The following is a 27931-nucleotide window of genomic DNA, read 5'->3' on the forward strand; positions in this document are numbered from 1 at the left end:
CCTGGCACTCTTGACTCTCCACACGCCTCTCCAGACCACCCCAGCTTTGTTTCCAATGAAGAGGGACATTCCCTAGGCTTGTTTGTTTATTCCTTGTCTTGGTACCAGGAGCCTGAGGGGCCCATGGGGGTGGGGTGGGTGGGTGGGTGGCAGCCAAGGATGGGCGTGGGGGCCCTGGGCCTGGTTCCAACCCACAGCGCCTGGCCTTTATGAGGTACCTCGGCCCCTACCTGAGCCAGAACCCTCCTTTTACCAATGAAGAGGCAAACCCAAAGAGGGCAAACAATTTGCTCCAGACTGTCCTGTAAGTCAGTGCTGAGGCAGGCCCCCTCCCCCTCTCCAGGCCTGCTTCTAATCCCCACCTGTTTCTACAACCCCTCACAACACCTCAGGGGCTCAGAGCGAAGCTGGGCTATGCAACCGTGCATCTGTGCTTTGATTCAAAAAGGCTCCAAGAAAACAAGAGGGGCGGGGTTGGGGGAGGTTCTAGATGAAATGATATTAGCGAAACTGGGTAAGGTTTAATGCAGGGTGGCTGAAGGCTAGGGCCCACAGCGTCTGTCCTGCCAGTACCCTGAGGCCTTGGGTGCTGGCCAGACCCCCAGAGCCACAGACCCCCGTGATGGATGGGTGTACAAACCCACCTGGGAGGCCAGAGGTGCCTGCAGGGGCCAGAACCCAAATATTGGGAGCTTCAAGTTCAGGTCACAAGGGATGCCTCCTCTTTAAGTAGGATTTACCCCAGAAGAGGAACCTCTAACAGAGAGAAAATAATTACCAAGCTGACCACAGGCCTCTAAGAGCATTACTCATGGTTCCTGGGTCCCTCTCTTGACTAGAAACCTCCTAAACTCAAACTCTTCTTCTTTTTTTTTTTTTAAGTTTTTTTTTTTTTTAAAGTAATCTCTACACGCAACGTGGGGCTGGAACTAACAACCCTGAGTCCCAGGCTCTACGGACTGAGCCAGCCAAGCACCCCTCAAATCCTTCTTTTTTAATTGACCAATTGGCGCTAAATATCGTGAAATATTGCAGTGTGTTCAGTTAAGCCAAGACGAGCCTGTTGTCCATTTCTGACACCCAGTATGCATTTCAGAGTAAAAACTTTAGAAGTCTACCCCGCTCATCACAGTGAGCACCAGTGAATGCATGGAATTGTTGAATCCCTGTGCTGTACACCCTAGGCTAATATAACACTGTGTTGTCAACTACACTTCCATTTTTAAAAAAAATTTAGAAATCCATTTCTCAAATGAGGGGTCCCACAGAAAAGGTAGTGGAAAAGGATAAAATTGTCCCAACCTTTTCCCTGAAGAGCTGAGGCCCCTCTGCTTACCTGCTGCTAGAATCTAGTTTTAGCAAGAAACCTGCTAGATCAGTTTAGCGAGAAATCCCCACCCCTGATAAATCTGATCAAACTCCCCATCCCCACTACCCCCCAGGTGATACCCAACTGCCCTGGCCTGCCTCCCCCACCCCACCCCCTAGCCGGCTCCTCGGCTACAAATTCCCCCTTGCTCTGGTTGTATTGGGAATTGAGCCCAGGTCTCTACTGGAGTCTCTTTCCCTATTGCAATAGTTTGTGTGGGTTTTGGGGGGTTTTTTGTTTTGTTTTTTGGTGGGGTTTTTTTGTTTGTTTTCGGTAAAATCTATCCTCACTGCTTTAACTTCTCTCTGACTCTGTTTCTCCTTAATGGTTTTTGGTGCTGTGACCCAGAGCTGAACTGGAACCACCATCGGACTCACCAACGTGACAACCAGGCTTCGCGGTGTGCACCTAGACCTTCTGTCTCCAGTCTCTTTGCTGGGGCTTGGGTATCCGATGATGAATCCGACTCCAGAGCCCATTGCTCTGAATAAATGTCCCCTGAAACACAGTGAGGATTTCGATCCTTAGGATTCTGAGTATACTCTAGAAGCTGGGTCAGAGCCCCAAGCAAGCAGCTGTTTTTAAGAAGCTGTGTTAGAGTCCTGGGTAAACAGAGGCCAGGTGAGTCTTAGGCTTTTCTGATTCAAAGAGGCTAGTCTCTGTAAGGAACAGAGGCTGGGTTAGAGTCCCAGATATTTCTATTCATAAGTATAAAGGTACTGTTAGTCAAGAACATGGGAGCTTTTCAACCCACTGAAAGCTCTCCTCAAACTCCTGCTGACTATATCCTTCTAAGGCCAAATGCTGTCCACTTTCTTTCTCATTAGCAAAACTTTACTAAAAACTCTCTTTACAGTAGGCCCTCTGGGGGGCTCTTGGGATATGCCCAAATTAGTCCACCTAAGGGGAGCCCTCGGGCCAAAAGGAACAAAATTCTCTGATGCACAATGCTCTGCTTTGTTCACTCGGTATGAAGAAACCAAAAAGCAACTAAATGATTCAAACCTCATTCAAACTATAGAAGTTCTTAAACAATGTCTTCAGAGAAACTGTTCTGACTCAGTAAACCCCCTAGAACCCTTCATAGCACCCCATTTTCCCCTCGCAGTTCTCCTTCATATCCATCTCTCTCCCAAAATGTCCTTCACCAACACCACGCCCAGCCCCTCAACTCCCTGCAACTGGAAGGTGCACCAGACCCCCATCTCTTGCAGATGAAGCCCAGGGTGTGACCCCTACCCGTTCTCAAGCCAGGCTGACAGAAGAGATGCCATTTAAACCCTGGTCTCAGTCAGAATTAACAGGTCACCATCGAGGACTTTCCTGACTCCTGAAAGAAAAGGAAAGGATTTATTAGATACTCTAGGATTGTTCTGGGAGCATGCTCTCCAGATTCCCTGATTTAGATCAACTTCTCCACCTATGGTTTGGCCTTGGGGATGCGTCCCTTTGGTTTGGAAAGGTCAAAGGAACACCATACCTTAAGACCCTCAAGGGTATCAGACTACGTCTAACTCCCATTAGAAAATGAGGGAAATAAGGAAAAAAAGAAAAATGACTAGAAGCCATTCTTTAGGTCTCTCTCGCCAAAATTGATTGGTCATGGATTCAAAATTAAAAACAAAGATGAAATGTGTCTAATGATCACCATCAATTAGAGACAACAGGAAGGAGCTCTCGGAGCTGGAACTGACCTTCCAAACAGCCGCAGCTCTGGCCACAAGCTTTGGAAATGGTCTCAGAACAGAGCTTCCTGACACATTCCAGAGAAATAATATTAACTGGCAAAACGCAGACATGTCTAAGTGCCAGACATTAGCCCAGCGTTATGAAGATGGTATTTCAAAACCATTGGGAATAAAGAATGCAAGCTGATGGCGTTGCACTTAAAACAGCTAGGAGGACCTGAGAACTTTCATCTATGGCAAATTCCAAAATCACAGTCTTCCATCGATCGAGACACTTGCTGAAATTGAAGAAAGAAGGATGTTGGGCCTGGGAGTGCCAGGCCTCAAGAGGAGGGAAAAAACCTGAGTCGTGTCCTCACCAGAAAATTCTTGACTCTCCTCCTAGGAATAAGTGTCCGGTGCCCTCAACTGCCACCAAATTCTCAAGGGGAAATAACCTTACACTTTTCAAGGGCACCCCACCACGCTTCTCACTGACTCCAGGGCAATGTGTTCAACCCTTAGCCCCACCTTGTTTCCTGGCCCCCTTCCTCGAATCACTGAACTTTACCAGTGGTGAGTTTTGATAATTTACTTCATGATCTGCCTGCCTCTGTTTCCACCCCTCAATATTTCCATGGGACCTCTTGAAGCTCAGCGCAACTTCCTTGCCAGTTCTGCTGATCCAGAAGCCTGTTTGGAAGGAATCTTCCCGTGAGTAGGAGATAAAAGTTCATCATGCCCTGGAAAGTCTCCTTCTACAGGTCCCTGACTCCTCCCCTCCACATCTACCTCCCCTAACGGCTCTGACTTCCCTGGGGTCCTCTGCCCCCTTCAATTAACACCTTCCTCACTGAATATTTAAATCAACTATTAGACAGGATTCCCTCTTCTTTACGGACAAAAAACCTCCACTAATATGGACACACAGAGATACAGAACCCCTTAAGGTATAAATAGATGTTTCCATGCGCCTCCCCAGGATTTCTCAGGATCATTTAAAGCCAGAAGGACTGGAGGGGCCCCATCCGATAATCCAAGGTTTATTAGACATGGATTAGACATTAGACTTCTAATCCATGCAATACTCCCATTTTGGCCATTAAAAAAACCAAACAGGCAAAAACATCAGCCCAAGATCTGAGAATCTGTTAACAAAATTATTAAATCCAGACTTGCCTTGGCACCTAATCCTAACACTATCTTGTCTGCCACTCCTTCCAACCCTAGTACCTCCCAGTCCTCCATCTGTGTTTCACCTTGTGTAGAATTCCCCTTCATAAGGAATCCCAGTACGCGTTCTCCTCCCCTGGGATAACCACCAACACACCTGCACTGCCCTACCCCCAGGCTTCACTGAGGCACTTCCCACACACCCTAAATGTCAGCTTGAGGGGCTTAAAATTCCCAGGAGACTCCACTTTAATCTGATGCGTAGATGACCTTCTTCTATGTTCTGACAGTTATGGCAACTTCTCTTGGACACGGACTACCTTCCTAAGGCTTTTTAGCAAGAAAGGGCCACAAAGTGGCCAAAGACAAAATTCAGCTAAGCTGTGTGTCTGATATCTGGGTCACGGTACTTCGGCTGCACGTAAAACTATCTTCACAGACCAAGGCTCCCCTGTTTGACATTTTCCCCTCCCTGAAAGAAGAGGAAGACCGATAGGCATTTGGGTCTTGGAGGATATTATAGGATGTGGCTAGACCTACATTCTCTCTGATTGCCTCACCCCTCTGTGCCATGACTAAGGAGGCCTCCCCAGATGCGGGAATCTGGGGCCCCCTATCCAAAGATGCTTTTGAGAACCTTAAGGGCTCTCTCTCCACTTTTACTTCCCACACTTAGACTGACCAATTACTCCCTGCCTTTTTCTTTGTGCATGAACACAAGGGTCATGCTCTCAGAAGCTTATTGGTCACTGGAGATCTCAGCCCCGTGGCTAAGGCATAATCCCCCTTGCCCATGAGTCATGGCTACAACCACCAAACTTGTCCCAGCTGCCTCTGCTTTAGCAGAGGTCATCTGCTGTGCAGACCCTATTGCTTGATGGAAACACATAGTACTTTTCTGCATCTTGACTTACCTCTCATGAAATCTTACTACTCTCCCCCCTCACATCGCCGTATGTCACTGTCAAAACCCTGCCACCTTGCTTCCCTTACCCACTAATGGGATGCCCCACCATTGTGTCCCTAACACTAGTCCACGATCCTGTCTTAGGCTAGATTCATCAGAACCCCCCACCCCTCACCTCACCTCACCCCCCCACACACTGACCTCACTCTTCATGTCAATGGCTCCTACCTCTGAAAGGAGGATGGAGCCTTCTAGGATGGATATGCCACCACTGATCAAAACAAACCTCTAGAATACTGAGTCCTGCCAAATGTCAAATCAGCCCTGGTTGCTGAGTTAATTGCTCTTACTTGGGCTTCCGGTAAGAGCAGAAGGAATAAAGGTTAACGTATATACTGAAGCTGCTATGCCTTTGGGGTAGAACGTGACTCGGGCACGTAAAACAGAGAGGATTCTGACAGCAGCCAGTCCCCCCAGTCAAAAACAGACCCCAAATCGCAGAACTTCTAGAGGCACTGTTATTCTCCCAGTAGACTACTATGGTAAAAACTGAGGGACACGGCACAACAAATTCAGACGCGACCTAAAGAAACAAACTGACTGGTAAGTATGCTACATCGGCAGGCTCCTCCCTGCCCACCCCAGAAATCCAAGGGTTTCCAAGCCTTGGGACTACGCCCTTGCACCCTGCTTTCAGGGCCTAGACCCCTGGTGAGATTATTCACCTGCCCCTGAGAGAGCACTATTTTAGGACGACTCCTCAGGCAATCATAAAAGAAATCCACATGGCCCAAATGGTAGCTTCAGACTCGGGAAGAACTGGATGGGGAAAGCTGGAGGTTTAAGCCATTCAGATAGACTTTGGAAACACCAAGATGGCTGCTCCACAGTCCCCAAGTTCATCTCTAGAGTGTGCGGCTTATTCAACACGACTCCCATGGAAAAGGACAAAACGCAGAGTATAGGAGACAAACGGTAGTTTGGACTCTTTGGCTTTTATTTGGACCAAGCAGTTGCCCCTTGCCTCAACGGCCAGAAACAGAAGCCTGGAAAAACCATAAAGGTGCAGCAAGAAAGGAAAGCAGCTTGGCCTCCACTGTGTCAACCCAGATACTTACCCCTTGCAAGAAAACCCCGCACTGTTCCAGTCCATCCTCACAAGGGTCTCGTCTTTTCCATTGTAATTTTACCACAGGCCCTTTTCCGAGAATGAGCATTTATCATCACACTTACCTAAATGGCACTAAATCCAACATAAAAGCCCCAAGCCACGACAGGGTTCCCTGGAGATCCCTCATGGGAACCAAAATGTCCCCACGGCACCTCCTACCTGGTTTCTCAGACCCAGCCCAACCACACAGAAACCACCTCCAGACACAGCTTCTCCCCCATCCTCAAAATTAGCATTCTCTGGTTATCCTCAGCCATCAGATGGTTATTTCTATGACCCCTGGCTAATTCCCGAGGGTTCTGACTTTGTCTGGGGAACCCATGCTTCTTGGCTGTCCCCTACCAACTGGACCAGCTCTTGCTACCTCGTCAATCTTACCAAATCTCTTCACCTTACTCTATTTCCTGCTATCTTCTTGCATTCTTAAATTCTCTCTAAAACAACTTCCCCCTCCCTCAGGGTCACCTCGCTCTCACTGTAAGAACAAGAGGTATCCATGACATCCCAGATCCTCCAGATGGTGATCTCTGTTCCTGGGAAGGTGAGGTAGAAAAAACAGCCACAGAACTGGGCCTGCGTTCCATCCAGGACCTCTCGACTTTTGGGGGAAAAGTTTGCCACTTTTTTGGGTACCATCCCTAGGAATTTATCACCTGGCTCAAGAAGTTAGATTCCACAACAGAGTCATCTATTCATTGCTGAAGCCATTCACCTTGTCCCTGGATAATATCACCATGGGCCTCGAATCAGTGACTGGCCAACTACAAGAAACCCAGCGAGCCATTCTCCATATGACCCTGGTTACAGAAGGGGGCACTTGCCCAGTGGTCAGAAGTAACTAGTGCATATTCAACCCCAACAATCTACCGGACATCTTTGCCATAACCAGGAAGGTTCGAGAGGTGAATGAAGAAAACATTTCACTGCCATTCTAACTCACACCGCCAAGGAAGGATAACAGGTCCCGGGACTTTTGGTAGATCTCTGAAGGTCTGTGAAGTTGGGTACACATATTGATTCCATCTCTAAGTGTTCATCTACTTTTCTTCAAGGTATTACTCTCATTAAAGGTCTTGTGTGTCGTACAGAACAGCAATTATCTATTGTCACCAACCACATAAGGAATAGACTTATGTTGTTCAGAGGAAAGAAGAATTTCTTTTCTTCACTTGAGCAAGGGGGGAGACTGGCAAAGATTCTTTCCTTGACCAAACTTTAGTCAGGATCCCCCTGAACCTTCTCCCCAAGGAGGCCCTTCTGTGTACTTCCTTCTAGAATCCAGTTTAATAAGAATCCTGCTAAATCAGTTTATTCAGAATTTCCCACCCTGAGATCTTATCACGCTAGGCATCCCTACAACCCCCAACCCCCACAGGTGATATCTGATCTCCCTGGTCCACCTTCAGCCAGAACGCCCCCCCCCCATCCCCACCTCCCACTCCACTTGCTTCTTGGCTATAAATCACCCCTGTTCAGGTCGTATTTGGAATTGGGTCCAGTTCTATAGTGGAATCTGTCTTCCCCTACTGCAATAGTTTTTTTGAATAAAGTCTAACTTCTGTTTTCTTTTTCAGTGGTCTTTTTCCTTACCTGCCAGGTCTCTGAACATGCCATTTCCAAGCTCAGCCAGATCTCTGGTGACTTCCAGGAGGTGAGGCGGGCTTGGCCACCCCAGGGCTTACTCTAGAGAAACTGCCCTCAGGTAGGGAAAGTTCCCATTCCCAGTGCTGGGAAGTGGCAGAGGAAAGGAAAGGTCTCCACCCTCCTGCCCTCCCCACCGGGTCTTCACCTTGCAACCCTAGGGCCAGTCTGTGGGGCCAGGACTGCTGTCCATCTGGATTCACAGCCTCTGCGGACTTTAGACCGCCCCCCCACCACCACCCCAGGCCGTCTGCATCCACACAGAGGGATCTTAAGCTGCTCCTGCAATAGGGTTAAATCTAGCACTTTCAGCTCAGCTCTGTGGAAGTTTTGCCCACTGGCCCATCACCTTGTGGAACTGCACTGTTACATTTCACTTGCACAAAACAATGTCCTCTGCTTGGACAGCCAAAGTGTGGAGACAGCAGAAGCATACTGGAGGCGGCAGGTAAGTGGCAAAAAAGTGCAACTGCCTCCCTCTGAAACCTGTGCTCTTGCCCGTGCAAGGTGCCCAAACTCACTGGGCAACTGAGGAGGGTCACTCAAGGACCAGTGACATCCCAACGCTTTGGAAAAGGCCCCTGGGGCCAACAAGCCGCTAGATTTTTATCTTTTTTTCCCCTAAGACAGGACACTTGGGTCCCTCCCTATTCCCTCAGCTTCCCTTCCTGCCCTCCGCCGCCTTAGTATCCCTACACACCCCCCAGGTGGGAGAAAGAAGAGTCTTTCTTCCTCCTTGTTCCCTCCCTCTCTAGGGGGTTGCTAGGAAGGGGCGGGTGTCAAACCTTCTCTCCACAAGCACCGTGGGAGTGACGGGGGCGAGCTGGCAAGGATGCCCTCCTCCTGGGAAGAGTAAAAGGGCCGCTCAGTCGGAAGGAAACGCCGGCACCTGCTACCGAGAAGCCCTCCGGCTGAGGTACCGCCGCTGGCCCCCGCCCGGGCCGGCGCGCAGAGCGAGCACTGGCCCTTTAAGAGCGGCGCGCGGGGAGGAGGGCTGGGAGCTCCCCGAGCTGCGCCGAACTCGCGGGGGACGTCGGGCGCCGGCTCCCTGGCTCGCTCACTCGCTCCGACCGGCTCCCTGCGCCTCCTCCCGGGACTGCGCGGGGACCCGGGCCCGGGCGGGCGCGGGGCGAGCAGAGTCCCCGGGCGGGAGGTGCGCGCTCTGGGCAGCACCCGGCCCCGGGCATGGACAGAGGGAGCTGGGCGCGCAGGGGGCGCCGCGGGACCGGGCGGCCGGAGCGCTGAGCCAGACAAAGGCTCAGGAGTTGCGCTAGCTTTCGGGAGCCGGGCCCCGGGCGCCGAGGCTGCGAGACCCCGCGGCGGGCGGCTCCGGCCGGCCACCTCCCCCCCGCGGGCCGGCTCCGCGCGCCCGGACCTGCCCTGCCGGCTTCTCCTCGGGCGTGGGAATTTGCCGAGGGGACCTAAGCGGCTCGGGCGGGGACAAGGACCGAGAGGTCTGCCGCGCGCCCGCCCGGCGGGGAGCCAGGGAGCGTCGCAAGTTTCCGAGCCGCGTGCGGGGCCCCGGCGCCGGCCAGCGGGCGAGCCCTGCGTGTAGCGCGCCCGGCCGGGCTAGGCGCCGAGAGCATGGGCAGCGACCCGAGCGCGCCCGGACGGCCCGGCGGGGCGGGCAGACTCCTCGGCGGCCGGGAGGCGGCGGCGCGGCCGCGACTGCTGCCGCTGCTCCTGGTGCTTCTGGGCTTCCTGGGCCGCGGCGCGGCGGCGGAGGACGCAGAAGTCAAAGCCGAGGTAAGGACCCCCGCCCGGCTCCTCCGCGGCGGGCTGGGGGCTTGGGGGTGGGGGGCGGGAGGGAGCCACGCCCGCGGCCTGGGGCGAGGGGTGGAGGGCGCGGAGACGAGCCCCCGTCCTAGAGATGGGGGGCAGGGAAGAAAGGGGCCACCTAGCTGCCCCTCCCCAGCTCGCCCTCTGCGGCGCACCTCATCCCAAATCCTGGAGGGTGTAGGACTCGCGCCCACTCGACCCCTACGGCCCTGCTCCGGTCACTGATCCGCCCCAGCCCGGGTCCCGGGAGTCGCTTCTGCTGCCCCCAGCCCTCGCTCCCCTCCTTCCCTCTCCCCGCGCGGCTGATTCCTCGAGAGTCCTGCGGGCGCGCCGTGACGTTCTCAGCGAGTGGGGAGGGGGCTGCCCTGGGGGGACCACGGGCGGAGCGGGCAGCTCTCCCGCCTCGGTAGCCTCTGGTCTGGGTGACAGCGAGCCGCGCGCGGCGGGCCGGGAGCGGGGGAAGGGGTGCGAACCTCCGAGAGAGCAGTCTCGGGTTGCGGGGCGCTTTGGCGACTTCCTTGGGCTCTTGCGCGGAAGCCGCCCCATGGCCAGGTGGGTCCGAGAAAGATCCTGTCTCCCCCCGGCGCTTTCTTCCACTAGCGCCCCTACGCGAGGCCTGGGTCGGAGAGAGCACACTCCGAACGTGTTATCAGGAGCCCGCCTGACGTCCCTCCGGAGCCCCGTCTCCGAATCGGTCCCGCTAGTGACCAGGCGCGGCCTCCTGGGCGCAGAGTGGGGTCCAACCAGCAACCCCCCCACCACACGCCGCCTCCCACGGGGTCGCCCAGCGCGGTCCTCCCGAGCACGGACAGTGAGGACGCTAGCTTCGTTGCCCCAGTAAAAGCTGGGTCCCTTCTGTCCAGACTTCTAAGACCCGACTCCCTGCCCCGGACTAGGAGAGGGGTGGGACTGGGCAGGAGTGAGGGGGTGGGGAGGAGAGACGCGCCTCTGTGCCAACCCCGGTAGGCTCGGGCCTCGGTGCCCTTGGGCCGGCCTGGAGCCTCCCGCAGCCCGGGCTGTGGGCCTGAGTGCCTTCTATTTGCAGCCGGGCCGGTGCTCCCTCCCAGCCCCCCGGCGGCTTCCCCACCTCCCCCGGCAGCCTGGGAGATTTTTCCGATGGAAGCCTGTCCTTCCCCGCCCTACTTTAATAAAAGCATGGAGGAAGGGCAGGGAATTCCTCCCGGCTCAAGTTACACCTCCCAGCCAGTTCCCCACCTGCTCTGCCCTCCCTCCCTGGCCTGGCCAGGGAAAGCTGCGGGAGCCAGGCCATGGCAGGAGGTGGAGTGGGAGCCCAGTCCAGCTGCCCCCTCATTTCACACCGGCGGTCAGGCAGGGGCTTATAGGGAGCTCCTGCTGGTGGGGACTCCTATCCAGGTACTGGGTAGAGAGTGCTTATTAGGCCCACCTGCTACTCTGGAGAGGAGGAGCCAAGGACTGCAAGTCATAGACCCACCCTTGAGGAGTTTACAATCTATTTAAGAATGGCATCTCTGTGGGCACCTGGGTGACTCAGTTGGTTAAGTGAAGGCCTTCGGCTCAGGTGATGATCCTGGAGTCACAGGATCGCATCCTTATCAGACTCCCAGCTGAGCAGGGAGTCTGCTTCTCCCTCTGACCGCCCCCCTTTATGCTTGTGCTCTCTCTCGTTCTGTCTCTCAAATAAATAAAATCTTTATTAAAAAAAAAAAAGAATGGCATCTCTGCACAGGAAGCAATTATGGATCAAGCTGGAATTTGGTGGCCATGCCTGTGAATTGGCATCCTGGATGGATGGGGCGCTGGGACCTATAGTTGGAGGGGCTTTACTCTCTTTCCTTTGCTTCTGCTCCTCCATCACTCCCCTCCTCTCCCAGCTGAGGGAGTACCCATAGCCCAGGGCCTGCACCATCAGCCCTGAGTACCCACAGACCAGGGCCCTAAGCCTGTGGTGGCTCTGGCTGGAGATTTGTGACTGGCCTGCAGGCTGTCTCCTGGGGGAAATCCTGGGTTGGGGCATTGCTGGAGGAGACTCTGGAAGGTAGAGGACCCTTGATGTTGGAAGCCAAGGTAGACAGAGGGGTAGAGACAGGTGGACTATCCCAGCAACTACAGTTGGCTTTGGGGCACAGGCTGTTCTTTGGAGTCTGTCAAGTCTGTCCATATTTGGGCCCAAAAAGTCAAACAGCTTTAGCAACCAGCCAGGAGGCCATGGGAGAACTGTCCCCAGGCCCGTGCTAGCCAAGGACCAGCATCAGAGACCCCTAGGCCTGGCCCTCACCCCAGAACCCCTGTAGCTCCAGACTTAAGACCCAGTCGGGCCATGGCTGGGACCTTCTCTGAGTGGCCTGACAACTGAGTCAAGGCCAGCCCCTCTCCCTTCCCTCTTCCTCCTCCCAGAACAGTTTCACCGGACTAAGGAATCAGGTCACCCGGAACCTGCAGAAGTTTCGCCTTCGCTCCACTTTTCATTCTCTTCTCTACTCACAGACCACTCCTCTCCATCGTCTGTTTCAAAACCCAGAGAGAACTGGGCTGATTGGCGCGGCCAGGGACCTGGTGTCCCATTGGGCCCTGCCCTTCCCACTCAGTCCTCCGCCAGGTCCCAGTGCTGGGGCTGCCCCAAGGTCCAAGCTCCAGGCGGTCAGCTGCCTCCACGCAGAGAACAGCCCAGAGGCGTGTGCTTGTTTGAACAGCCTATCTGCCTGACCTGCCCATTCTGACCCCTGGATGAAAACGCCTTCCCTTGTCCCACCCCGAGGAGCAGAAGAAACGACCCAGAAACACACCCAGATCCCCCACAGGAGACTTTCTCCAGACCCCCCAGCACTCATGGCCTGTGCGCTCTGAGGCCAACTCAGAATGGTAACACCGCAGCCCTGGGAGAGCCCCGCCCTGCCGAGCGCTCGGTTCCGGCCCCTTGGGGCCTTGACCAGATGCTCCCTGCTATCCTCACCTCTGCCCAGCTGGGATTTTGACTTCTGCCTGAGGCCAGCTGTGGGGGTTGCTGTGGTCACCACTGCCCCCCACCTCGGATTATAAGACTGAATTTGGCATACTCCCCCAAATTCATAGGTTGAAACCTGACTCCCGAGGCAATGGTATTAGGAGGTGGGCCTTTGAGAGGTGATTAGGTCATGAGGATGGAGCCCTCTTGAATGAGATTGGTGCCCTTACAAAAGCTGCCCGAGAAAGCTCCCTTGCCCCTTCCGCCATGTGAGGGCACAGCAAGAAGTAGGTAGTCTGCACCCCAGAAGAGAGCCCTCCCCAGAACCCAGCCGTGCTGCCACCCTCATCTTGGACAGCCGGGGCCTCCAGAACTCTGTGCAACGCATGTTATAAGCTGCCCAGTTTATGGTATTTTTGTTACTGCGGCCCGGACAGACTTAAGACATTTGGCATCTTCCATGTCATCCCAAGGTTGATGTGGCTCACACAGCCGGCCACTCAGGCGGGGGCCGAGCCCCATGGCCAGCTCTGCTTTCCGACCTGGAGATGTGGTCTCTGAGGCAGCAGAAGCAGAGAGGGGTCGGGGGCTGTCTGCCCACCACACAAGGTCCTGGCAGGACCCCACAGATGAATGTGACTGGGCCCTTTGGGGGAGGTAGCCCAGATGCTGCATCCCCAGGCAAGAAGAGCATAGGTACACAAGCTGGGCTTGGATCAGAGAGACAAAGAAGGGCGCCTCTTACCAGATCCTACGGCCCTGGTGGGAACAGCAGGTAATAAGCAAGAAGACCCAACTCAATCTCTGACAGCTGGACAGACAGATGAGGACCTAGGTGCCAGCCATCATCCAGCCTGTAGAGATGCTTCCCATCCTACTGCCATCCGATGGTCGAGCTGCCAGAGCCGGGAGGCCAGGGTGTGGAGCAGCTTTCCAGGGCTGGCCCTTAGCCCTGAGAACTACCTTGTCCTCCCAGGACTGACTGCCGCCCTGGAGGGGTGAGAGCCCAGCTTCACGTTGAGCATTTTGGAGCATGGCACTGGGTACACAGGAAGCGCCTGCAAATGGTGGCCAAGCACAGTGACAATGAGCAGCAAGTAGCATTTGCTGTTGCATGCTGGGCAAAAGGCTGCAGGGTGCCATCCTGTGGGGAGCCTGCGGGGCTGGAGCCAGGCAGGAAGGAGGTTGTAGGGGTGGGGCAGAGCTGCCCTCGGCCATCCCCCAACCTATCCAGCCACCCAGGCTTTGCCCCGTGAGTAGCCCTATCAGCAATGATAACGCCTACAGGAGAGTTTCCAGGTGAGGCCTCAAGGCCTGGCTCTCAGCCAGCCCCCAAACCACTAGCAAACAGGACACTTTCACCCCGCCCCACTGGCCAAAGGACCCATCTGTTTTCCCCTCCAGGTCAAGGATTGCAGGAGCAGGCTGGTAGGGGGCAGGGTAAAGAAACCCAGGAACTCAGGCAACCACCTCCTTCCTGCTTCCCTGGCTGGACATCCCCCACCCCTCCTACTCCCCCTGCCACCCAGAGCCCCTTCCCCAGCTGCAACTGTAACATAGTCGGGGAGGGCAGCTTGAGCCCCAAATAAGCAAGTGTGTTCTTCTGGAACTGCTAAAATATGGACCGTGCTGCCTCGAAAGGTAAAGGATCCACCAAGGACAGGGGGCCTGGCTTGGTGCCCCCTCTCCTCACTGGCCTTGATCTAGGTCATCTGTGCTGTCATCCCTGTGTGGTGGGAAGGGAGTGATAATCCTGCCTCTGCTTTGCAAGGAAGGAACAGGGGGCTCAAAGAAGCTTAATTAGCCCCCCTCCATCACTCGAAGGCCTGTTTGGCAGACAAGCAGTCGGGACCCAGGGGCAGGTGTCCCTGGGAGGCAGGTTTCTGCTCAGCCTGAGGAGCAGCTTTCCGACAGTCATTGATGCCCAAAGACAGAATGGGCTACCTTGGTGGCAGTGGGCACCCCATCTCTGCAGGGGTGCAGGCTGCAAGAGTCCTGGGCCCTGCTATGGTCCATAGAGGCTTCAGTGAGGTAGCTGGATTCGACGGCCTTGAGGTCTTCTGCAGACTGAGGCTGGATGAGTCTAGGGCTGGGTTGGGTCACCTCGCTGGTGAATGGGCTCCTGGCTCAGATCCCCTGGAGAGGGTGGGCCCAGTGGCCCCGGGGTGCATGCTCTGCATCTGCAGGGTCTGTGGCTTCCCAGGATTACTAAGCTCTTTCGGCACCGGCTCTGTGCCGGCCAAGACTGGGAGTGCAGAGGCAGGCAAGGCCTTGGCCTGCTCCCAAGAGCCCACAGACCAAGATACAGAGTAAGGGAGACAGCACGACAGGGACTTCACACCATGGAAGGTCCGGGTCCGTCACCGGCAGCCCTGACCAGATGCCTTTTATGCCTGACCGGCAACCCTGCCAGGGCGTGCTTGGACTGCAGAGAGCTGGGTCCGATAAGGCGGTGGGAGCAGACCCAGCACTCTGAGGCCGGCAGCTGGGGAGCTGGCTGTGGTGGCAGCAGGCGTGCTCCCCTCCCCCCGCCCCCACAGCCGCTTCATGCACAGTATCGATCCGCAGCTCCTTCTCAGACATACCCTCCCCGTGGGCCTGCCTTGGCATTGTCTCAGCAGTTCTGGGGGGGCAGCCCTGCTGACGCGGCCCAGCGCCCAGACCCAGCCAGAGAGGTGGGGTGTGGGGAGGACTAGATGCCCTCCCCCAGTGCTGTGCTGGCTCTGCTCCTCGGGAGCTGGTGCTACTTCACAAGCGGCCTGGGCCAGGAGCACTGCTTGTAGGCTCCAGTTCTAGCCAGACAGCTGTGTGACCCTGGGTGGGCCACTCGCCCTCTCTGAACCTCACTGTCTGTATAATGGGGACGGGGTACTTGTGAGCGTTGAATGGGATGAGGGTAAACTGCCCGGCCCGCGGCAGGTTCTCAGCCTTCTGCTACCGTGTTCCTGGCCTCTCCCAGGGGCCGGGGGGCCAGGAATCTCTCCTCAGACTCCTGATGGCCCCACGTTTCCTTACCTGGGGTTAGCCACTCACCTGAAGCATTTATACATACTTTTTTTTTTTTTTAGATTTTATTTACTTATTTGAGAGAAACCATGAGCAGGGGGAGGGGCAGAGGCAGAGGGAGAAGCAGACTCCCGACTGAGCAGGGAGCCTGACGCCCGGGGCTCGATCCCAGGACCTTGAGATCATGACCTGAGCTGAAAGCAGCCGCTTAACCTACCGAGCCACCCAGGTGCCCCACATCTATACATACTTATGGGATGGGGCCTAGAGCTCAGGAAAGAAATGGCTGGAAGAAGCCGGGTGAGTAGGTTCTCTCTGCATGGGCCGTAGAGCTCTTTTCAACCTTCCCTGCCTCCCCCTGGACAGTGGCTCTCATAGAGGAGCTCCTCCCTACTTTGCTGCTTCCTGACCCATCTGTGCCTCAGTTTCCCCACCTGAGAAACAAAGTTTCACCTGCTTAGCATTACCCCACCTATGGGACTCTAGGTAACAAGGAAGAAAAGGAGGCTACTTTTGTAAAGGACAGACTTTACAGTCACCAATAGGAGCAGGAGCTCCTCCTCAAGTTTGAGACTAGGAGGTTGGTCATGACCTTGGGAATCACGACCCCCTTTTGGCCCATGGCAGCAGAGCATGTCAGCAAGCTGGGACTTTAGGGGTACAAGCAGCCCCTGTCACACACCTGTGCACCCCAATCCCATGCTCTTTTCCCTCCACGTCCTCACCTTCTGGGTTTGTCACACTCAGTCCAGCAGTAGGGTGGAGAGAAACATCCTCCCAGACACACGGGACAGGAAAAGCCCACACAGCCCTACGGGTGTTGTAGACTCATGGGCACTTGGCAGTCAGCCCTGAGCACAAGTTTGCCAGAGTCAGGCAGGCTCCGGCAGCTTCTCCGCCCTTGCTCTGGGGCTCGGCTGCTCGGCCCAGGCCGCGTATCTGCTCTCCTCCCTCACATGCCATTGCTCCCCGGCCTGGCTTCTCATCCTGGCCGTGGCCAAGGGCATTGGTCACCAGAAGACTGAGGGCTCAAGGCTTGGCTGATGCTGAGATGGAAGCTCTTGGCCTCCCTAAGACCCCAACGGTGCTTGTCTGTGGGAAGGAGGGTCCACAGGCACCCATGGGACCTTCCTGGCAGCCCCTGAGCTGCCCCCAGGAGTGAAGGGCCTCTCATCCCCGTCGGCCCTGCTGGGCTCTGGAGCTCTTTACTGCAGAGAGGCCCAGCTCCCCTCCCTTTCCCTCCCCAGGGCCCCAGCCTGAGCCTCCCCCTGTCACTGCAGACACCACTAATCAGCCCCTTGGTGGCCTGTGATTGCGCTCCCTGAGATATTTTTACCTTATGCAAATAGGTGATGTAGAGGCGCCCTCCTCTGTCAGCAGGCAGCTCCACCTCTCCCGCCACCCCCTCTCACTGTCAGAGCTGGCCTCGCATCTCCGCCTTGCCTTCTGTGTCTGCCCCGGCTTCTTTGGGAAACTGCCCATTACGGGCAGTGGACTTCCCACCCTGCCCCTCCCATACACACAGAGCCTCAGGAGAGGTTTCCCGTGCTTGGGAAGAACAGGGAAGGAGCCCTGGGCCAGAGGGGCATGGAGGGTCAGTTGGGCGGGGGGGGGGGGGGTGCCTCAGGGCCTCCCCCTGCTGCTTTGCCCTCACCTGAGGCCACCTGGCGCTAAGGCCCTGTGGGAGACCAAACCCTTCAACTCTCTCGAGAGAGGCAAAAGGCTGCCGTTCCAGGGACAACCAGACAGGCCTTTGTCATTAATAATACATTTACTGAGCACCTTTCCCTACACGGCACATTGCCATGCAGTGGTGAGGACCCCCCATCGAATCCTCACAGAAAGCTGTGCGAGGGGCGCCTGGGTGGCTCAGTCGTTAAGCGTCTGCCTTCGGCTCAGGTCACGATCCCAGGATCCTGGGATCGAGCCCCGCATCGGGCTCCCTGCTAACGGGAAGCCTGCTTCTCTCTCTCCCACTCCCCCTGCTTGTGTTCCCTCTCTCTCTGTGTCTCTCTGTCAAATAAATAAATAAAATCTTAAAAAAAAAAAAAAGAAAGAAAGAAACCTGTGCGATGAGGCAGGTCCTGGTCTGGCCCGCCCCGTAAGTGGGCTTTTTTTTTTTTTTACCTCTGCAAGTTCCTCCCCAGTGCCTCCTGGAGGGCAGTGCCCCGGGCCAGCCGGCCTGCTGACCCCTCCGGCGGCCCCAGCTCCGCTGCTCCAGCCACCGTCCCAGGGCAGGGGAGCTGCTCGGCGACAGAAGCTTCCCTCTGAATGGCCGGGGCTCTGGGGTCCTCTCCTGCCTCCTTTTCGGCCTGACATGGTTTTCAGTAAATACAGCACTTGATGAGTAGATGTTTGATTTTTTTTTTTTAACAGCACTAACTTGTGCACCTGGAAATAAATAAAAACTTGGCGGTCTTTAGTCTGACGACAGCCTAAAACACAGGAGGCATGCAGCCACACCTCAGAAGTGGCTGGGCCAGAATCTGTCCCCAGCTCTGTCACCAGAGCTGATGGCTGTTTCCCAGGGCCTGAGAGGCCTGGAAGCTACGGCCGGGCACCTGTCCATGTCACCCTCTTTTGCTCAGCATCCCTCCAGCGGCCACCTGGGCACCGCTGAGCCGGCTGGGTGGGCCACCCAGCCATGCCGGGGGGCTGGCAGGTGGCACTCAGGGAGCAAGTCCTTGAGGACTTGGATGTGACGCTGGTGGCAAACAGACATGGGCGTGGCCCTGGCCAGCTGACACAGGGCTGTTGGTCCACAGCAACCACCATATCTGGCCATCACCCTGCCTTATGGGACTTTGATGTGCAGCCTTAACCTTCCAGAGCCTCCCAGAGAGCAGGCCTCAGGTGCCCTCACCCTGGGGGGCCCCCAGAGACCCAGGGTGGAACAGGAAAGGTACAAAGGACACTTCCATGTGGCCAGAGCCCATAGCAGTCCCCGGCCTCTGTGCTCACCAGCAGCCTCGCGTGGCTGTCACCATGCTGTCACAGCCAGGATGGATTCTTAGCACAATTCAGCTTGGCTCATCGGGGATCCCATCCTCCAGTTGCGACTGTGACAGTCATGTCTGCTCGCAGACTCGCAGGCGTGAAGCCCTCCCTCTGCGGGAACACCTGGTCTCCCCAGGGAGCCTGGAAGCCCCTGGAGGTCAGCACACCTCTCCCGCGGTCCTCCACAGCCTCCAGCTGGTACGGCGTCTGGCACGGAGAGGGCGCCACAGAAACACTTGGCAGGAGGTGGGGGGGGCGGTGGATGCATGGACAGATGGATAGATGGAGGAGGAGACTTGCCCAGCAAGCTCTGGAAGGGGACAGCACCCCCATTGTGTGCCAGCCACTTTTCCCAGGGCTGCCCAATTGTTCCCTGAGAAAACTCAGGCCCGGGGAGAACAAAGCGTTTGTGGCAAAGCAGGGACTGAACTTCAGGTCTCCTGTCCCACCCTATTGGGCCTGGGTGGGCTGCCCTAATCCATCTGCTCTTCTTCCGAGAGGCTTACAGTCTGCAGGGGAGCAGCACCAAGGGGCTGGTTTTCCTACTTGGTGAGACCTCAAGAGGTTCTGAACCCTTCAGGGTCCCCAGCAGTCTGCCAGGAATGGTAGGGGGCCCGCCCTGGAGCGGCCAGTATAATAATAAGGACAGCTACTGTGGACTGTCCTCACGGACACAGTTCCCATCCTAATGGGGGAAGACAAACAATAAACAGCAAAGTGAAATATATAATGTGTTAGATGACAAGTACAGGGAAGGACAAGAGAGAATGCAGAGTATGCACATGGGGGTCTTCTTTTAACATTGTGTTGTCAGAGAAGACCCCTCCAACAAGGTGAGGTAAAAGCAGAGACTGAGGAAAATGGGGGTGGGAGGCATACAGATGCCTGAGAGAGAGTATTTGGGCAGCAGGAACAGCAAGTGCAAAGGCCCTGAGGCAGGAATGTGACCATCGGGGAGGCAGGTAGGAGTGAGGGCTGAGGGCTGAGGCAGGGGGCAGGTAAGGAGGGCCTGGCAGCTCCTGTAAGAACTGGCTTTTTCTCTGAGCTGGGAAGTCTTTGGAGGATTCTAAGCAGAAGCAGAAGATTGACCAGACCTGACTTGTAAAGGCCTTTTGTTCTGGCTCTTGTGTGAGAACAGACCGCAGGAGTGGACACGGGGAGAGCAGTACGAAGGCTCACACGGTCACCAGCAGCAGGAGGGGGTGGCAGCCCTGGCAGGGCGATGGTGGCCGTGGCAGGCGGTCGTCGGGTGCAGGCTGCATGTGTTCAGAGGTAGCGGCGCCAGTCATGCTGAGGCAGGGGTGGCCTCTCCTTTGCAGAACTGGCTGAGGCTCTACGGCTACCTGCCCCAGCCGAGCCGTCACATGTCCACCATGCGCTCCGCCCAGATCCTGGCCTCAGCCCTGGCCGAGATGCAGCGCTTCTATGGGATTCCCGTCACGGGCGTGCTCGACGAAGAAACCAAGGCGTGAGTCCCTCCGTCGGGCCCTTCCCAGGCCCCAGTGGCACCTGCCCTCCTTCTGGCCTGCTCTGACAGGGGTTTGGCAGGTGGAGTTTCCAGAACAGAGAGGCTTAGATAAGAAATGGCAGATGGCTGGGTCTTCCCTGTGCTCGTTCTCACTGGCTGGGAGAGGCGGCCTGAAGCTTTGTGTCGCGGAAGCTCCTGAGGCGAATCGGGCTGGGCAGCAAGGAGCATGGGATTGATTAGTGATGTCTGCCACAGGCACGGGGGATGGGGGGAAGCAGCACGCGGGCCCTGGGCCCTGGCTGGGACATTTGGTGCCGCGCTGAGTCTGACCGAGGTGACGGGACCCAAAATTGCATCCTTGAGCACGCGCTGAGCATAACGTATCACGGACGGAGGGCCTCAGGAGTAACTCTCCCATTCCTGGGTGATACCGGTGAAAGGGGGCTCACCTTCGTGGAGCCCCTGCTGGGCACTCGGTCTTCCGGTCTGAGTCAACGTGCCTGTTTCTCTGATGAGGAAACTGAAGGGCAGAGAGAGTCCCACCCCCATGACACCCATACAAAGGGCAGCTGGAGGCCAAAGGCAAAAGGATGGAAGAAGGTGGACTGCCTGGAAGAGGCAGAGCCAAAGCAGGCAGGCATCAGGAGGGAGGGTCTGGGCTTAACGCTCTGTGCCCGTGATGCAGGTGGATGAAGCGACCCCGCTGCGGGGTGCCAGACCAGTTTGGGGTGCGTGTGAAAGCCAACCTGCGACGGCGGCGGAAACGCTATGCCCTCACGGGGAGGAGGTGGAGCAGCTACCAGCTGACCTTCAGGTAGGGACCTCGGCTGTCCAGGGCAGTAGCCCTCCCACGGCATCGGCCGGACACTGCCTGCTCCCCTCCCCACCTGGGCCGAGGCCTCAGGCTTCCCAGAGGGCTTGTCTGGAAGGCTTCCTTTCCCAGAAGCCCACCCCAGGGTGCCCAGCATAGACCGTCCGACCCGCTCCCACGCTGACAAGATCAGCCGCATATCCTAGGCAGTCTTCCCCCAGCGAAGGTCAGGACCCTTGGAGCTGCTTCCGCTCTGTCCTCCTTCCCTCCCGGCTCCCTGCCCCACCCGCCAGCAGCTGGGGGGCTGGCCGCACAGATGGGGGCCTCCGCAGTGCCTGGCACACGGGGCTTCAGGCATCTAAGGGGTGGGGGGGGGGGCAAGGTGTTGGAATCCAGGCATCTGTCAAGTGGGCAGACAGCAAGTCCCCTGCAAAAACCCTGGTCCAGGCACCCTCCTCCTTTGGCAAGAATCCCCCCCTCTGCCGCCCAGCCACGTGGCAGTCCCCAAGGAATCCCCTTCCTGTTTTAGTCCAGCCACGGCCCCACCCGCAGCTCATCTCCCGAGGAAGAGCGGCTCCTGTGGCCACTTAGACCCCAGGCCCCCAGAGCAAAGTCATGGCCTAACCAGCTTTTAATGGAGGAGATCTGTCCAGCACACAGAAGCTTAATCTGATTTATGTGGGTAATACCAGGCCTCCTCCTGCCTTTATCACGTGCAGACTCGGGGCCCGTGTTCTCCATGAGCTCATTCACGTCATCCTCCCAGCTCCCCAAGATGAGAGCAGGACTCTCCTTTTCCCATTTTACAGATGCAGAAACTGAAATACAGAAAGATGAAGTCGCTTGCCCAAGGTCATGTAAATCATGTCAGAGCCCGGCCTTGAACTCGGGACAGCCTGACCCTACAGTCCAATAATCAGAACCGCTTGGCCAGTGTTTCCTAAACCTCAGCCATTTGTCTCCAAACCGTCTAGTTCTTTCTCTTAGCTACATAGCACCTGTTCTTTTATTTGCTTCATGGTTTTCTTATTTAAGCTAATTGGGCGCCATGCAACCTTATTTAGCGATATCCTCATGAACTCCTGGGTTTGAAGTGTTAGTTCTCCTTCTCAGATTCACATCAGAATAAACTAATGGTTGGTATTGATGAGCACTGTCGGTGAACCAGCTCAGATCTTAGGCATGTCTCTTGGGACCATGTGTCTTCACCCCCACCCAGTGGGTGATAGCAGTGGACAGTGGAACCCAGTAGGCCCTGGGTTCACTCGTCTCCCTGCCCACCTGCAGCATCCAGAACTACACAGAGAAGCTGGGATGGTACCACTCACTGGAGGCGGTGCGAAGGGCCTTCCGCGTGTGGGAGCAGGCCACACCCCTGATCTTCCAGGAGGTGCCCTACGAGGACATCCGACTGCGGCGGCAGAAGGAGGCTGACATCATGGTACTCTTTGCCTCTGGTTTCCACGGCGACAGCTCACCATTTGATGGCACGGGGGGCTTTCTGGCTCACGCCTATTTCCCTGGCCCTGGTCTGGGCGGGGATACCCATTTCGATGCAGATGAGCCCTGGACCTTCTCCAGCACTGACCTGCATGGTGAGGACACCTGGCCAGGGCAGGGGAGGGGAGGCACAGCCGGCCCTGGGCATTGCCCTCTGAGCCGGTTCAGCAGTTACAGGGTTGGGAGGGGAGAGCTTCCCTTGCGCATTTCTCTGGAGCACTGACCCTCCATCTCAGTCTATCGTCCCAGGATCTCTAAGGGGTGGTAGGGAAGGGAAGGGATCATCGTACCCATTTCCCAGGTGGGGAAGCTTGAGGCCCAGCAGTCAAGAGCAGCTCAGCCTCTCCTAAGATTGGCAGAAGGGCCAGCTCTCTGATAGCGTCAGCCCACAGGGCCTGTGGTGGCCGGGTCCTAGGCCAGGTCTGACTGTGCTGCCCGCCCCCACCGCAGGGAACAGCCTCTTCCTGGTGGCAGTGCATGAGCTGGGCCACGCGCTAGGGCTGGAGCACTCTAGCAACCCCAGTGCTATCATGGCGCCGTTCTACCAGTGGATGGACACCGACACCTTCCAGCTGCCCGAGGACGACCTCCGGGGCATCCAGCAGCTCTACGGTGAGCGGGCAGCGTGCGTATGGCTGGGGGAGCTCTGCACGCCGGCTCTCAACTCCCAGCCCGACGACGCATAGGTAGCACCGCTAACCCTGTTTCGTAGATGAGGAAACGGGTCCAGAGAGGATTAGTGACTTGTCCACATCACTCAGTGAGTAACTGATGGGGCTAGAAATCACACGCAGGGCTGACCGACTCTAGGGCCTGGCCCTCCCCCAGGGCCTTCATGGGGGCTCCAGGCTGGGGTCCCCAAAGCCCCTCACTGACCCCTCCTTTCCTCCTCAGGGTCAGTGGTAATATTATTAGACTGGGAATGCCCCTGGGGTCCCAGACCCCGTTCCTCCCACTCTCGCTCCCAACCCCAGCCTGTCCCAGGCTCTCCAGTGAGTGTTGTTGGCTTATCACTGCCCAGTGGCTTTGAGGCAGGTGGTACCCCCCACTCAGGCCCCACCCAAGAAGGCCTCCAGTGGTAAGGTCTCCTGAGGACCAGTACTGTGGGTCAGGGCCTATGCCCGTGCCCCACTGAGCCCCTTGTTAGGGCTGGCGGTACCTGCCCTGCGGGGCACATGGCAGACAGTCCCTTACAGACACCCCGGCAACCTGGCAATGAGATGGGCCCTCGGCAGAGGTCACAGGGCCGTGTTCTCTCCTCTGCATGTGTCCCTACTTCCTGGTCCACTGAAGCAGGCTAGTGTCCTGAGGGGACTGTCCCCAAGGGAACATGGAGTCAGGGGCAGCCTCAGGGGCACAGTGACCCACGTCCAGTGTGGGGAGGTCGAGGAGGGGGCTGTATGGAGGAGGATGGAGGTCCTGAGGGTGATAGCTGGTATGGGGGAGGGGTCTACTATGGACAAACAGGGACGTGCACCTGGCTAGGCCTACCACCGAGGCAAATGTCCCTCCGGGCTGGGGGCCCCAGGGTCCCCTGGTTCTGAGTAGGAGAACCTGGCATCCTGGCTGGGTTCTGGCGCTACCTGCTGACTTCCCACTCCCCTCACCCCACTCTGCAGGCACCCCGGATGGCCAGCCACAGCCCACCCGGCCTCTCCCCACCGTGACTCCCCGGCGACCAGGCCAGCCAGATCATCGGCCCCCCAGGCCCCCCCAGGCACCACCCCCAGGTGGGAAGCCGGAGCGGCCCCCAAAGCCAGGCCCCCCAGCCCAGCCCCGAGCCACGGAACGGCCTGACCAGTATGGCCCCAACATCTGCGACGGGGACTTTGACACAGTAGCCATGCTGCGTGGGGAGATGTTCGTGTTCAAGGTCTGGTCCCTGCCCATGCCTCCCCTAGCCCCTTGGCCCCGTCTCAGAGCAGGAGAGCAAGCCCCACATCCCACTCCCTGGAGCCTTTCCCCACCTGGCTGCCCAGGCAACCCCACCCCTCCTTCACTGAGCAGCCTATGGGGAGCCATCAGACCCTAGACCAAGAAGAAACCAACCTGAGGGACAAGGGGCTTGACCAGGGTGACATAGACCTGCAGGGGCCTATGCCCCACCCAGGGCTCCCTCCCCGGGGCCGCCCTGGCCTTCCGAGCTACCTCTCCAGATCTCCCTGACCTGGGAAGGGGTGGATCAAGGAGATGCCTCTCCCAGGAGGAGGCTTGCTCTGCCCACTCACACACACGCCTTCCCCAGGGCCGCTGGTTCTGGCGGGTTCGACATAACCGTGTCCTGGACAACTATCCCATGCCCATTGGGCACTTCTGGCGTGGTCTGCCCAGTGACATCAGTGCTGCCTACGAGCGCCAAGATGGGCGTTTTGTCTTCTTTAAAGGTAAGTTGGGGCAGGTGGGAGGCCTGGGCAGCCTTCCTGCCCTGGCCTCTGGCCTGGCCTCTGACCCAGCGGGCCTGAGGGAGGAAGAGAGCAAAGGGCTACGTTGCATGTGTCATCCTGTTGTCCACTGTGGGGGGAGACAAGTCAAGGCAGGGGTGGGGGAGGTAGACGGAAACCAGGAGACACCCGAGCCCCTGAGGGCCAGAGGCTGCTCCTATTAGAGGTGAGAGTCCATCCTCCACAAAGTGGGGGCTCCGCATCAGTTCCCTCCTTCCTGGCCTCTTGTGCCTCCACAGCCCCTCCTCATAAGAACAGATCCCCCAAGCCCACTCGGGCAGGATTTCTGGGTTCTGCCAGCAGCGACAACGGAGCTCCCTACCACCAGCTCTCCCTCAGGGGCCTTACCCCCCTTGGGAGGGCCTCAAGGGCAGTAACCGCCGACGGACTAGCTGTGTCCCCAGCCCCCTGCCGGCCTCAGCTCATGCTAAAAGCCCCCGGGCCCAGAGGCCACGCAGGGCTCCCCCTCTTTCCTCTCTCTGTACAAGAACTGTTTATGGGGGCGGGCAGATGTTCACGCAGTAATGCAGGCCATGTATAGGGTGACTGTGTGGTGTGTGTAGGTGTGAGTGAGTGACTTGTACGTGTGTGAGTATGTCGCAGGTGCCCATGAGTGCCAAGTGCGGGTGACATGCAAGTGAGTTGCATGGTGCGTTGTCTTGGGTATGTGTAGGGGTATGATTGTGTGTATGTGTGGTGAGAAAGAGAGAGAGAGAGAGAGTGTGTGTGTGTGTGTGAGTGTGGCCATGGATGTGAATGGATTTGTGGGCCCAGGATCGCATTCCCCGAGTCCCCTCCCCACACAGCCCCCTCAGCCCCAGGCCTGTCCTCGCCCATCCCCCACTCCTGAAGGTGACCGCTACTGGCTCTTCCGAGAAGCGAACCTGGAGCCTGGCTACCCACAGCCACTGACCAGCTATGGCCTGGGCATCCCCTATGACCACATCGACACGGCCATCTGGTGGGAACCCACAGGTCACACCTTCTTCTTCCAGGAGGACAGGTGAGCACCCCCTACCCCAAAGCGAGAAGGCCCCAGTCCAACCCCCCCACCCAAAGAAAACCCACAGCCCGGTGCTTTTGGTCACAGGTACTGGCGCTTCAATGAGGAGACGCAGCGTGGAGACCCCGGCTACCCCAAGCCCATTAGTGTCTGGCAAGGGATCCCTACCTCTCCCAAAGGGGCCTTCTTGAGCAATGATGCAGGTACCAGGGCCAACCCCCTGCAGTCTGCCTAGCACTCACCATCCCCCCTCCTTCACACCCAGGATTCACCCAGCATTGCGATGGCAGATATGGGGGACACTGTGTCAGGCCCTGGGCCAGGGGCTTCCAAAGCATGACTCTCCTGATCTTTCCTGCATTGTCTCCACCCCCTTTTTACAGACAGTCAAACTGAACCAGCGAGTTTGAGTAAAGGGCCCCAAGTCCCACCACAAGGGAGTTGGGGAGTCAGGAGTCCAACCCAGGTCTGCCTGTGTCCAGAGCTGGCACTGGGGATGGCCTTGCTCCCTGCAGAGTCCAGCGGGGCCTGGGCAGCCCACTGGGAGCCTGAATCCTGAGGGGGGTGAGCTTGGCTCAGGTCAATGGGGGGCAAGGGTCCTCCCAGGGTGCCCACTTTCCCACCTGGAAAGGAAGCTTGACCTCTGTCACTATAACTGAGCAACAGGGAGCTGTGGCTTTTATTTCTCCAGCGGGGTCTCCGGCGACCTTAAGAAAAACCATTAGTCTTGGTTCTCAGGTTCCTGGTTCTTGAGCTCAGGGGAGGCCCTGCTGGCTTTGCCGGTGCTTAGGCAGGTCACATGGTGTCTGTGTATGATGGCATCACTCTGCAGCCGCTCTGATCTCATTGTGTCCAGCAGAGTATAGACTCACCCACAGTTCAGACTTGACCCTTCCTGGGGCTGAAGGCATGTGGGCAAGGTGCCCAAGGCCGCAGAGCTTGTCCAAGGCAGCGTTGGGCTCTGTTCCAGCCCAAGCTGCAGGCTGGCTATGTGGCCCTGAGCAAGACACTGGCCTCTCTGGTGTGGGCTGGAGCCAGTCCTGGGACAGGGTAGCAGGGCCGCCTGACTGTAGCCTGGGACACAGCGGGCTGCAAGACCCTTCCGGGTCCCACCCCGGTCAATGTCAGCCCAGCCAGGAAGCACCGAAGCATAGTCAGGCCCTTGACCCAAACCCGCCCGTCTCTGAGCCCGGTCTGGCTTCTGTATGTTGGGAGGGGGCAGATTTGAAAGTAGTCAGGCCAGCGAGTGAGGAGGGGGGGTACTTTAAAGCCGGGGCGCCTTCAGCATGTCCTGGTCTTCTTTGAGGGTCTCGGGCGGGTGGGTGGGGCGCGGCCTGACACCACTCATCCCCGCTTGCCCCCCCCCCCCCCCCCGCAGCCTCCACAAACTTCCCCAAGGGCACCAAGTACTGGAAGTTCGACAACGAGCGCCTGCGGATGGAGCCGGGCTACCCCAAATCCATCCTGCGGGACTTCATGGGCTGCCAAGAGCACGTGGAGCCGGGACCCCGATGGCCCGATGTGGCCCGTCCGCCCTTCAACCCCGACGGGGGTGCAGAGCCCGGGGCGGGCGGGGACGACGAGGAGGGCGAGGAGGGCCGTGAGGCCGGCGCGGGCGGCGGGGAGGGGACAGGCGAGGACGGGGGCAGCCGCGTGGTGGTGCAGATGGAGGACGTGCCACGGACGGTGAGCGTGGTGCTGGTGCTGGTGCCGCCGCTGCTGCTGCTCCTGTCTGTCCTGGGCCTCAGCTACGCGCTGGTGCGGATGCAGCGCAAGGGCGCGCCGCGCGCGCTCCTCTACTGCAAGCGCTCCCTGCAGGAGTGGGTCTGACGCGCCGCGCCCCGCCCTCCTGCCCCTCTCCGCGCTGCGGGGGCGGGGCTGCTGGGCACCGAGCCCGCAGCCTTCCAGGGCTCCCTCAGCCCCTGGGGGGGCCTGCAGGCCCTCCGCCGTCCCTGCCGGCCCCGCCCCGTTGTTTATTTATGCCCAGGTTTTGTTGTTGGTGGTTTGTGTTTTTTTATTTTGTTTTTGCACACTAATTGAGTATTTGTTTCTACTTTGCTGACCAGGAGCAGCGG

General features: G+C 57.4%; 1 protein-coding gene across 1 annotated transcript; it reads left to right on the forward strand.

The window, feature by feature from the left end:
• Positions 1-9219: 9219 nt before the first annotated feature.
• On the forward strand, positions 9220-27930 carry MMP15 (matrix metallopeptidase 15). Its single transcript, XM_044922052.1, has 10 exons — positions 9220-9674; positions 19953-20101; positions 20787-20915; positions 22200-22507; positions 22863-23024; positions 24032-24285; positions 24658-24796; positions 25706-25856; positions 25944-26059; positions 27235-27930. Exons 1-10 carry the CDS (start codon positions 9513-9515, stop codon positions 27684-27686), a joined length of 2022 nt encoding a protein of 673 aa, XP_044777987.1. The 5' UTR covers positions 9220-9512; the 3' UTR covers positions 27687-27930.
• Position 27931: the final 1 nt, after the last annotated feature.

This window comes from Neomonachus schauinslandi, chromosome 16 (genome assembly GCF_002201575.2).
Source record: "Neomonachus schauinslandi chromosome 16, ASM220157v2, whole genome shotgun sequence".
Classification (NCBI taxonomy): Eukaryota; Metazoa; Chordata; class Mammalia; order Carnivora; family Phocidae; genus Neomonachus; species Neomonachus schauinslandi.

Bases quoted from the DNA above. Each gene is read 5' to 3' on its own strand.
- MMP15 (XM_044922052.1), top strand. From the start codon at position 9,513: ATGGGCAGCGACCCGAGCGCGCCCGGACGGCCCGGCGGGGCGGGCAGA. The intron at 23,025-24,031 runs GTGAGCGGGCAG...CCCACTCTGCAG, and splicing joins GGGCATCCAGCAGCTCTACG to GCACCCCGGATGGCCAGCCA. The intron at 25,857-25,943 runs GTGAGCACCCCC...TTTTGGTCACAG, and splicing joins TTCTTCTTCCAGGAGGACAG to GTACTGGCGCTTCAATGAGG.